This window comes from Podarcis cretensis (assembly GCF_951804945.1).
Source record: "Podarcis cretensis genome assembly, chromosome: 2".
Classification (NCBI taxonomy): Eukaryota; Metazoa; Chordata; class Lepidosauria; order Squamata; family Lacertidae; genus Podarcis; species Podarcis cretensis.
The window spans coordinates 24,572,949-24,585,029 of record NC_137171.1 but is presented as its reverse complement, the minus strand read 5'-3'; the positions used below and the strand labels follow the sequence as shown (position 1 = coordinate 24,585,029).

The following is a 12,081-nucleotide window of genomic DNA, read 5'->3' as shown; positions in this document are numbered from 1 at the left end:
GTAACAGGTTTGCAGGGGCTGAGGCATTGTGGCTTACAGTAAATGAATTAATGGCTGAGCTGAGATTTTGAAGTGAGGGCTACAGCCCATTCTCTTTTCCAGTGCTACACCACATTCACTCATTGTTGGATCCCTAGCTGTAGGACACACAGACCAGCAGCAGGATATGATTTGATCATATCACGTTCATTTCCACCACTACGTCCACCCTGTAGATCTCTCAGATCTGCTTATTTTGGCCACGGCCTAGCACGGCCTGACCTCCTTTTTGTTTTTGTGTCAGCTGCAGCAATCCTCTTTCCTTCCCTTGGGCTTAGGTACGTGAACATCAGCTCCCTGGTGTTCAGTATGGACTCGCAATTCTTGTGTGCGTCAAGCAACACCGAGACCGTTCACATCTTTAAGCTGGAACATCTCACAGACAGGTGGGTATCCAAACAGTGCCGCATGGGCTGTGGGGAGTCTTAGCTGCAGTGAGATTCAGCCCTGGCCCAGCAAAGCTATGGGAAGCATGGGAAAACGTGGCTCATACATATCCAAGCCATCACTGTCAGTTGGCCCCAGGGTATGCGATTTCAGCACATACTTGTCATTTCCATCAAGTTACTGGTTGTTGTCTTTCTTTTTTTAAATGGGCCCATGTTGTTTAGACAAAGTTGTGATGCCACACAGTGGGATGAACCTGTGGCTGAGAAATGGGATTGTTAGGACAGGAGACAGGAATCAGGAGCATGCTTTGATTGTTGTGGCAGCACTCCAGGAGCCAGGAAGAGCAGAACTGAAGGAGCCTGGGACCAGAATTGAGGGTGAAGGTGGATCTGGGGTGTGCTAGACCTAGGAAACGGCTCAAGCATCCAGCCCAAGGCCAGCTTCCAGGCCACAATATTTATTCCAGACATTTGTTGGAGAGAGGCAATGTCGTTGCAGCACTGTGACCAGCACATGTCTGCAATGGGCTTGCGCCTGTTTCTGCCTTCAGTTGTTTCTGGACCAAGTGTCTGTTTGCAAAACCAGTAACTTCAGTTCAAGAATTGCTGTTTGTAGCAGGGGCAGCTATCTTTGGCTGTATATGGACATTGTGCATCACCCAATGGTGGCCTGGGTGCAGTTTTGGTATCTGTGAAAAAGATAGCTGCCATCTTTGTCTCTGGATAACTTCAAGTCTGTTTTGAAGCAATGACTATTAGAGTAGCCATCCACAGCGCTGGTGTCCTCCACCCATTCTGAACTACAGCTCCCATAATTCCTGACCATTGGCCATGCTGACTGAGGCTGATGGGAATGGAGTGCAAGGTCATCAGAGGGCGCTAGGTTGGGGGAGGCTAGGCCAAAGATTACTAGGGAGAAAAACTGGAATTGGCTTGGGTGGAACTGAGCCTCTTTAACATAATGCACATTATCCAGGATAAATGTTGAAAATAGATAATGTACGCAGAAGCCCTGAGAAATGATCGGCTGTCACTGATAACTGCTTCCCGTGGTAGATTTAAAGTTGGAACACAACCCTTTGCTTAGCACAGACTTGTTTTTAGCTATTCATTAGTCTTTGGGTAAGAAGGTACATTCATAATGGCTTTCTGTGAAATGGGGTTTAATTGTACAGGCTGTATCTTAACAGATCACTGCATTCACTTCCCAGCATAGGAGTGTTTTGCCCAGTTATCATTGGGACACACAGTGGCTTATAGCATTGTTGCCTAAATATACTCGTTCTTGTTGGAGCAGACAAGTTAGCTCAAGCAAGCACAGCTGTGCCAGCATTATATATGACGAAACTTCACACGAAGTTGGACAGCTGATACAATTTTAACTTGCATGTAGATTTCAGGTTTGACTTTATTTGCAATTATATCGTGCCACGTTGCACTTTAATAAGTTGTAGATTCGTGTATGCCCCGAGGTTCTTATACTCCTAAAATGCTGACACTGAAGGAAACTCCCAAGGGGGAAAAGAAGAATTAGCAAAGGATGAATAGGAGCCAGGGAAGTTGCATGTATGTAGCCTTGAGGGGTTTAGGACCACACTATTGCATTGATGCTGCCTGGTCTAGATACTAGACTAAGAATCTCAGTGCCTGCTGCTTTGTTTCTCTTAGCCGGCCGGAAGAACCTCCGTCCTGGAGCGGCTACATGGGCAAGATGTTCATGGCCGCCACCAACTACCTCCCTTCTCAAGTGTCAGGCATGATGAGCCAGGACCGGGCCTTTGCCACCGTGCGCTTGAACTTCTCTGGACAAAGGAACATCTGTGTGCTCTCCACGTACGTAAACTGTGGCTATAGCAACCGAGCAGCAGCTCCTTCTGTGTATATATACATAGGCATCTCTCAGAGCAGCATATATATATATGCGCGCGCACACACACACCCTGAGTTGAGGCAAGCTGGAAGTTAGTTAGAAATGTATTGACTGCGTGGCAAGATGCGACGTGTGGAAATGTTCTGTATCTTGCTTCTTCTGCACTGGACCACTGCCATCTGCATCTGCTCCAGGAAAGCTGCTGGGTGCACAATACAGGCAGTTCAGAATTTTAATCTGTTTTGTGCCCCAGGTCTGAAAGGGAGTAGATTGCAATGGTCTCTTTAGGGGCTTTCTGCCTACCAGAAGATAGGCTGAGGATGTCTTTGGCCCAGGAGTAGTAAATGTGATGTTCTGTGGACTACAACTCCCATTAGTCCTGACTGTTGGCCATGCTGGCTGGGGCTGATTGGACTTGTAGAGCATCACTACCTCTGCTTGGCAGGAATCGGATTGATGGAAGGAATTATTATTTTTTGCCCTTTTCCAAGTTGTGAAGGCTCACAGTAGTGGTGGTGGTGCGCATAGTGACTGAATTTGGGAAGGTCTCGTGTAGGAGAAGGTATCTCCACTGATGTGTTAAGCAGAACAAGGCATCTGTACATTTGTACCATCAAGGTGTGGTGTGTGTATCCATTTTTCCTCTGCTTAATGAGAAAATAGAGTAATTGCACAAGAGGAGAACTTACTCATCCAGGAACAGGTAAAATTCACAGCTAAATACCACCTGATGTCCTGGCCAGCCTAGGGCAGGCAAATGGATGGAGAGACCTTTTGTGAGTTCCTTTCAACTCTCCCCTTGCACATTTCTTGTTAGAATCCAGAAGTTGCCTCGGCTCTTGGTTACGACGTCTGACGGACACCTTTACCTCTACAACCTGGACCCTCAAGATGGAGGAGAGTGTGTTCTAATCAAGAAACACAGGTAAATGATACAGCTGAGCTGTTTGAGCACTGCAAGGGGAAATGTCTGGAGGTGGTTTAGCGTATACAAAGGGAAGCCACAGGCTATAATAAAATCATGCCCTGTAGTGCTTTAATTCGTTGGTGGTTAAAATTATGTGCATGACTTCCTGAACTATGTGAGGTATTCCAAAGCTGCCCCACCTTCTAGCAGAAATCGCAAATGTCTCCTGATTGATGAATCAGGGCAGGCACCCACACTCTGGCTGTCTATATTAGTTTTCTGTAGGTAGGCGTCTTCTCCCCCCACTTCCGCCACCAAGGGGAGCATCTCACAAAATTACACCAGATGGACAAGGACCTCTTGGGTGAAAACCATCAGACGGTTTGGCCTGAAGCACAAAATCTGAAGGCCATTTTATCTCAGAAAGACAGAATTGTCTGCACACGAAAGCCCCAACCAGATTGTGCAGACCTGGGGAGTAGGATGAATCCAGGGAACTCAACAAGGATGCATGTCACATGTGGAATTGATGTAGCAAAACAGATATGTGAGAAGAACTAAGCTCCCTTGTTGGAAGGGAAGAGTCATAATGCAACACTTCAAAGGTTCTTGGAGGCAAGCAGACACATAACTGGAGGGAGGTTTGCTCTGTGGCAAAGAGATGGAAGTCCTTATGGCAGTGGTAGCCAACCTGGTGCCCTCCGGATGCTGTTGGACTTCAGCTCCCATCAGCCCCACCAGCCTGCTTGGATAATGGGAGTTGTAGTCCAACAGCATTTGAGGATGAACGCATTGGCTGCCTCTGCCATATGGTTTTCCCAGAAGGACGAGGTGATGCATGAGCAGCCTCTGATTGCTTTTTAGAGAACTGTTTCAGGTGTTGTGGGTTGTTTTTGTACATTACTGTGGTACTTGATGTTATGCAGTTTATAGATATTCCGGAAAGATAAGATTTGGAGGGCAAGTAACGCAGCCCGAGTCACTGAGCCACAAGGGAAACATGTAGGTTTTATTCCTAGTTTGAGGTGCTTATATTTGCACTGGAAATAGCTAAAAGTGACAGCGAAGGTGTTTCCCTCGTCAGGGTGTAGATAATGCCAGGCCTTTGTAGTTGGATCTCAACACCCACCTAGGTATTAATTTGGCTGTCAGCTTTTGAAGTGCTATTCAGCTCACACACCAGCATGCTTCAGATGCAGAGGCTGTGACTAAAAGGCCCGCTACCCTGGGCCGCCCATCTCATTCAGGCATCGCCAGCACTCTTGTGTCTTGGCCTGGAGCCTGTGTGTGTTCTGGTCACCCATAAAACTTAGGTCACCTCAAGTGAGGGTTTTTTTCTTGGGTGTTGCCTGTGGCTCAGAATCATGGCTGTGTCCTCCTCCTCATTTGGACAGCTGCAGTGGAATTTCTCTACAAGCCCGTCCTTGCTGTCTAGCGTAACAAGCAGAATGACTGCCCGTCTCTTTGCAAAGAGAGAAGTGAGCACTTGTATGTAGCCTGGTGGAGTGTAATGTCTGTGCGTGCTACTGCCCAGCCCTTTGGGCTGGCAAGGGCAAGAGGACTGGGTGGCACCAGGGACTTGCAGGAGGTGCCCACAAGCAGCTGGTGGTGGGGTGGGGGGCTTGCTTGCAACTGGTCTATTCTGTGAATGAAAATCTGCAATGAGCGGGTGAACCCAGTAGCAGAGGGCCGCCATGAACTTCTGTGGTGAAGTACGATTACTGCCATAAGGGATACACTTTAATATGACAGTTGTTGTTGTTTAAATAGGGGTATCGCTTAATGTCTAAAGAACTGTCAGAGATACTATACTTCTGAATGCCAGTTGCTGGAAACTGCGCTCAGATCCTGCTTGTTGGCCACTGTGAGAGCACAGGCTGGACTAGGTGGGCTGCTTGTTAAATGAGAGCCCTGCCGTCTTCTCTGTAAGGGAGAAGTGTGGGACGACACTGTGGTTGCTCGGTGGTGATGGAAAGGCAATTGGGCTTGCTTTGAGGTCCTGCGTAACATTGTGTTGCATGCATATGGGTATGCATATGTATGTCTACAAATTTGGATAAGTAGCTTGAGCAAAGATGGGGAAAAGGAGACCGATAGTTGAAAGGGCGGTGGTGCAAGATTAGGATAACAGTGCACGGGAGACTATTTCCCTTACCTGCTGCGCTACTGAAGAAAAGGGGTCTGAAGGATCTGGTGTGGTGCGAGGTCCCTTTCCCCACCTCCACAGCAACATTACACCTGCGTCCCAGCACTCTCCTCCCTTTCTTCCAAATGCCAACGTAGTCCTTTTTGGAGAGGTTGTGCTGTCTACATCTGCATAGAGAGGTTTTGCCGTTGTGCATTTGTGTTGGGAAACCAATGCAACATATGGGTCAGAGATGGATGAGACCACGGCACAAGACCCACATGCACCAGCCGTCCAGCTTATACTTTGCTACCCATCACAGTGAAATATGGACATGCATTGTTGATGTTACTGGGTAGCTTGGGAGGTAGTAACTAATTTTATTCTCTTTTTTTCCCTGCCTCAACATACAATCAGCTTGCTTGACCTGGGAAAGGCAGAAGAGAACAAAGAAAATGATCTCCGCCCCCCAGTACCTCAGACTTATGCTGCAACGGTAGCTCGGCAGAGTTCGGTGCCTTCACCTTCGATGGTGCCAGGTGAGTGTCAGGTTGTCATTCAAGATCTTCAGGCTCTTGGTTTAGCCAGACCAGAACTGTTCATGGCTAAGTATCCCCAGATAATGACGTATCTATACATCCCCCTTGATGTTCTTAGGGAAACAAGGTTCTTTTTCTTATCTGTCACCTCTTCAGATGCCCTGTACCTGGGAGAAGGGGTCTGGCCATAGGCAGAAGGCCAGGTGTTTCCTCACGCTTTTAATTTCACATTGCCTCAGAACCAAACAAAAGAAACTGAAGCAGCTCAGCACCCTTTGCTCTTTGTCACAACATAAATCTACGTGGCCAGCGTTGCCAGGCCAAGCCACACGTGTTGTATGATATAAAACCATCAAGGCTGGGTGCATTATGTAGAAGTCTGATAATGCGCACAGAATTCAACTTCCCAAGAATCTCAGCAACCATAAAGCAAAAAAAAAGAATAGATCACCCTGATGCAAATCTTTACCTCTTTATTTTTGTAATACAGAGAAACAGCAACAAATGTCTTCTGGACATCTTGTTTTGCTCTGTGTTGCTTATAACTGCAAAGTAAATGTAATTATAGGAAACATACCCATTGTGCTGTCTAATAGACAACGCAGACTCCCTTGCTTGCATGTTGGTGATGCGCTTTGCTCATGTCATCCCAAGCAAAGCCACTAGAAATCTGAACCAACTTGCTTGACTACTCTCCTCTCCCCTAAGTAAGACTCTTTCCTCTATCCTGTCTGTGCAAACAAGTTAGAATGTGTTTCTGTCCGTCCTTTATGAAAAGCCTTGGGCGCCACTAATGCTTATTGAAGATCCCACATGAATCAAAACTCGGCATGTCTGATTCACAGTGGAAAGCCTGAGGCTTTCATTAGAATGGAAACTTCTCCCCACCACAGTCTGGCAATTGCAGTATTGGTGCAGCTCTCACAAGTCCCTTCACTTCTCTGTGTTTTGCCAAACCTTGCAGAAGGAGGGGGAAAGCACTCAGTAAAAAGTCACCAAATGCTGCCCCTGTCTGCCCAGCCTTTGGGCTTTTCAGCTGTACTTATTTCCAGTATTTTGTTCCTTCTTAAATAGGTTACTCAGAAGATGGAGGAGCCCTTCGAGGAGAGGTTATACCGGAGCACGAATTCGCCACTGGGCCAGTGTGTCTGGATGATGAAAATGAGTTTCCACCTGTGAGCATTAGGAGTACTTAAGAGAGCACTATGGGCCTCATGCTGCGAAGAAAGCGTTTAACCTCTTCTTCCAGAAGGGCTGTCCTTTCCTCTCCTTTCTGTAGCCCGCGGCAACTAAATCAGTTATGCTCTTATAAATGGGTAGATAATCTCCCACTGTGCTGGGAGAGGGGCTTGGGAACAAAAATTTTATTTATAATCCTGATATCCTACTGTTGCATTGGTGTCCCAGGCCCAGGGAACTGACTGAGCAGGTCCATTCCTGCGGAGGTTCAGCAGTGCTACAGCTGCAGATGCTTCCAGACCATTTAATTGATTCCCACCCAAACCCTCGTCTTCCCAAGAGGAGGGCACACTCAGAGTTCAAGTCTGGATTTCTGCAGAAAGCATCTGAGATGGAAATGGTGGGAGGAATCCTTCAAATGTCAGAAAGAGGCATGTTTAAGGGCACCCGTTTGGTCCTTTGAATGTGTGTTTGGATTAAGTGACCAAAACAATGATAAAACTGACTGGTGGCTCGTTGGCTTTGGCTTTTTGTGGGTTCTGGGCAATTGCAGCCCATGCCCCCATTCCTTCCCAACTCAATCCTATTGCTGGTAGCTTTGCCATACCAGCAAGATGCTCAGCCCACCAGCTTTGCTATTTGCATGTGGGGCTGGGGGGAGGGAAAGACCTGCAGGGCAGGCATCAGTATAAAATGGTGGTGCAGATAGAAGCATTACCTAAGGGGAAATGGGCAGGTGCAGTAAGCAAGTGCTGGCTGGGCAGCAGTTGTGCTAGTAGTGATGGAGCTGCTCTTCCATCGCTGGGCTCTCGAGGTAGGACCAGCCTGTGGCAGGAGAGAAAAAAGAGAGAGTGATCAGCAGCCCAAGCCTACTTACTGCTGCATACACAGACCAAACCTGTCTTTAGCAAGGAAGGTTGGAAACTGGAAAACCTAAGGACATTTATTTGTGTTCCCGCTATCTTTCTCCCCTCTCTGTAATAGAAGTCTACTACCTCCCAGTGTCTCTTTAATCAATGCTATTTATTTTCTAAGAAGTAACAAGCGATGTATTATGTTCCTTCTAAAGGGTCCCATCCCTCTTGCATGGTCTTGTATTGAAGTCATGCGGAAGTGACTTCCATGCTGTGTCTTAACAGCATCAAGTGATCCAAGCATTATTGCAGAGCTAAGCATCTACCTGCCCAACCGCTTGTCTGCCTTGCTCCTGTTGCCGCTTCTCACGCCTTCTGCTTCCCCTTACCTGCCGCTGCCAAAACTCTTGCCCTGGGCTGTTAAAGGTGAGAGGAACCATCCCAGATAGCCTTATGCTGTTGTTTAGAAGCTGGAAGACGACTAACTTGGTCTAGGGCTAGGGAAGCCTTCCAGATGTTGTGGAACTACAACTCCCACAATCCCCGACTTCTGACCATGTTGCCTGGGGCTGATGGGAGTCCAGCAACACTGGAAGAGTCACACATCAGCCACCTGTTATGTATGGCACCTGCAAGCTCGCTCTCCCCTAACCTTCAAGGCTGCCTCATCTTCTCTTTGTGTCTGAGGGGGGAGGAATGCCATGGTGGGTGTGAGAGACAGGATGGAGCTGGGGGTATTACTTGCCATAGACAGCCAGGCAAGTGGCACATTGCACCTCTGATGTAACGGGCTTAGTTTTGGCATTTGCTACTAGTTGTGTGGGCTGGTGAAAAAGCCAGGGCTGAGCAATCACAATGTTCCCTGCTTGCTAGGCCACCGTAGGAGCTTTGGGGTTTGTTTGTTTTTGCGATAATTAAACTGTTCCCTCCGCATATGGCCATGAACACTTAGGCAGTACCCAACCCACAAAGACTAGTGTTCTATTTTAAAAGTGTAAAGTGTTGGCAATTTGGATTAATGGTTGTGTTAGTCGTGCATGCATATGTACGATTATTGACCTTCTGGGGTTTGGTCACAACTCGGCTGTGCGCTGCGCTCAGCATCCTGTTTGAGAAGCTACTGCACTTAAGAGTTGTTTCTTTTTACCTTCGGCTGCCTTAATAGAGGAGGGTGGATGGCGATCTCTTAGTATTTCGTCATCTCTCTAGGATCAGAAACTTGGGATTATTTTTCTCTCCTTTGTACCAACCTCCCAGGTTGTTATGGGGGTTTCCACTTGCCATATTACTTTAGAAATCTTCCTCAGTGCTCTGTGAAACTCTTGGTGTGATGATGTGCCTTATTCATAGGGAAATTGCCTCTCCATGGATATTGTAGCAAGCATTTGGTTTCTTAACAGTGCGGGCGGGGATGGGGGCAGTTTGACTGCTGGGCTCAAGCTGGCAGGGCAGAATGTCATTTTTCCAGGGGGTCTGTGTATAATGGACATACATATCCATCTGTTTTATCATCCCATTAGAAACAATGGGAGGGGAGGTAGAGATTTAGTGATCTCTGTTTCAGGAGCTTGACTGAATAATTCTCTAGTACGGGGGATGTCCAAGCCACTTCCCAGCATACCCTCTTCTTTTCTAGCCCTTCTGACAGTACTTTTAAGGTCAGTTGGACCGGCCCTTTTTGGAGCTAGCAGAGTTGGGAAGGGAAGCTCCAACACTGGACCTCCCTTTCTGATTTTGAAGCTCTATGTCTGACATAGAGGGTAGGTCCATTCTAGTCCATGGCTTGTAAGGGTGGCCCTCCTTGGCAAGGATGGTACCTTGAATTGCTAATATACTGGCATAAAAAGAGGTTTTTCAAAGGGTATGTCTACACTGTCTTCTGCACAGGAGGAAGTATCTGCACACATCAGAAACTGCTAAATTAGCCCCGTTCCAATTTGGACAAAGTGGACTAGCCACACCAGACCCAAGTGCTAGAAGTTTTTTCCGATGTCTGGGTCGTATTGCAACCTTCACATCGCTAAATTGGGCATTCCACAACCATTCCTCCATATTACTTACAGGAGGTAGAGGGGAGAGTTAGGAGGGGAAAGCTAGGATATCTAATTTACAGCACCAAGACTACAAGCTCTCTTGTCCAGGCAAGCGTAAAAATGTAACTGCCACAATGTGAAATGAGCGTTCTGCATGCGTTGCAGGTGACGATGGTGTGCATACTTTCTCCTACTTTAAGATGCTCTTCATGTGGAAAGCATCATTGTATGTGAAGCTGTGGATGGGTATGCCTGTGGACTCCAAGCAGCTTGGGATCAAGTGCCACTAAAAACATGATTGCCGTGCGCCAGCTGCATCACTTATGCTCTTGGAAGAGCAATTTCCATACAGGAGCACAAGGAACTCCAGCTATTGTTAGGGTTGGGCGATACATTGATATATCACAATGGCTGAAATGTATATCAGCTGCTGCTTTCTCCCCTAAGTGGGGAGGAAGAAGCAGTAGAGATACATCACCCAACCGCATACTGCTTCTGCAAGCAAGAGCAGTAGGAGGGTTTGATCAGCTATGGGGTGGGCAGCTTCCCACCCACCCTGCAGCTGATCAAACCCTTCCCTTCCAGCTCACATGAGCAAGCTCAAAGGCGCCGGCCTGCTTTGCCCAAGTGGGCAAGCTGCGTCTTTCCTCTTGGGGTGGTTGGTCACTCTGGGATGAAAGACACAGCCCACCTTCCTGGGTGAAGGCAGGCAGCAACCAAGCACACAGAGCCTGAGAAGCATGTTCAGGTTCTGTGAATCTGTCTGCCTTTGCCTTCGTCCAGTTGGGCAGCCTGACTCTTTCCTCCCGGAGCGACCAAGGACCCCACGAGGAAAGACGCAGCCCGCCCAGACGCCTTTGCCTTTTGCAGACAATTTGAGCTGCTGATTCACTGCGGCTCCCTGGTTGCCGCTTGCACAGCACAGGGGAGACAGGAGGTGCGCTGTGCTGGTGGTGGCTGGGGAACCACGATGTATCAGTTGACCCAGCACATGCGGTATTTACAACCAAGACAAGGGTTCATTGTTTAAAGCAGAAAACACAATTCTCAGTCTTCAGTTCCTCCTAAGATGGGCATTGGGGTTGCCCAGATGATTCTTTTGAATTAAGGACACGCAAAAAAACTAAGTGACCCACAGATTTTGCGGAAAAGCAAAACAGTTGCATGGCAAGCTGCCTCCCTGCTGCTTCCTCTGCATGTTCGCAAAGTCCGGCTACAGCACACTCCCTGCTCAACGGCACGCTGCTGGGAAAAGTAAGGCCCTTCTGTTTTGATTTTGGTAGATAAACTTGTGCCGTGGAAGCCAGACGAACAAGAGGTCATGAGGAGTGGCAAACAGCAGAGCACGGAGCGACGGATGGGAGGTAGTTTGGAGAAACAAAAAATGGGAAAGTGGAAGATCCCACAAGTGAGGGGGGAAGCCAGAGGTGCTCCAGTGCTTTTAACTCAGTATGTTTCTTCTTAGCCCAACCCTTTCTGGCCCTTTGTGTGTATTCTCTTAAAAGTGCTGCGTGGGTTTGGTATCAATGTACTGTATATGCACATTGCTCTATACTCGAGTGTAAATGTAACCCCCCCCAAAAGAACCTGAATTTTATACACATGCCTGCCCTTTTCTAATTTATGTTGTGTATAAATGTACTTAACAGAAGTCTATTGATCTATGTCCTTTGTACAGTATATATACATAATATTTTACCCAGGCAGAATATTTTTGCAGTGACCTATTAGGGAGACAGGGGGAAAAAAGAGAACTCCAACTTACTGTGTTGGCACTCTGTTTAAATACCTGTTAATAAAGTCACCATAATGTCAGCAGCAGCAGCTGTCGCCTTGCGTTCTGTCTTGTTTTGAACGGAGCCCTAAAGATGTCAGCCTTGATTAAGTTTTACCAGTGGAACTGCTGCATCTGCTTGCAAATAGAATCCCTTTTTCTTTCTACTGTACACCATGCCTCAGTTGCTATTTTCAGAGAATCGTGTCAGGAGATCCACAATGAGAATTGCTTCCCTTATTTTCCTTCGTATGTTGTGGACCATCCTGCCTGCAAAGAAAGAGAGATACTGTATTTTTCTGTGTATAAGACAATATTTCCCCCCAAATTTTTAAAGTTTAAAATTGGGGGTAGTCTTATACATGGAATGTT

The 12,081-nt window shown here is 47.3% G+C and overlaps 2 protein-coding genes across 11 annotated transcripts in view; one reads left to right on the top strand and one right to left on the bottom strand.

Annotated features, from left to right (window-relative positions):
* WIPI1 (WD repeat domain, phosphoinositide interacting 1) overlaps positions 1-11,759 on the top strand; it is a 46,170-nt gene extending 34,411 nt beyond the window's left edge. For 2 of the 3 annotated variants that reach the window (XM_079965567.1, XM_079965566.1), the window contains 6 exons: positions 318-425; positions 2,097-2,261; positions 3,116-3,223; positions 5,748-5,869; positions 6,944-7,044; positions 11,219-11,759. In XM_079965567.1, coding sequence (XP_079821693.1) covers positions 318-425; positions 2,097-2,261; positions 3,116-3,223; positions 5,748-5,869; positions 6,944-7,044; positions 11,219-11,260 — 646 coding nt within the window. In that variant the 3' untranslated portion in view covers positions 11,261-11,759. Of the gene's footprint in view, positions 1-317; positions 426-2,096; positions 2,262-3,115; positions 3,224-5,747; positions 5,870-6,943; positions 8,329-11,218 lie in introns of all 3 variants that reach the window. The other variant, XR_013835827.1, reaches the window with a different exon arrangement.
* Positions 6,326-12,081, bottom strand: part of ARSG (arylsulfatase G) — a 119,822-nt gene continuing 114,066 nt past the window's right edge. For 7 of the 8 annotated variants that reach the window (XM_079965473.1, XM_079965475.1, XM_079965474.1 and 4 more), the window contains one exon: positions 6,326-11,979. The gene's annotated coding sequence lies outside the window, so the exon portion shown is untranslated. The remainder of the gene's footprint in view (positions 11,980-12,081) is intronic. The other variant, XR_013835806.1, reaches the window with a different exon arrangement.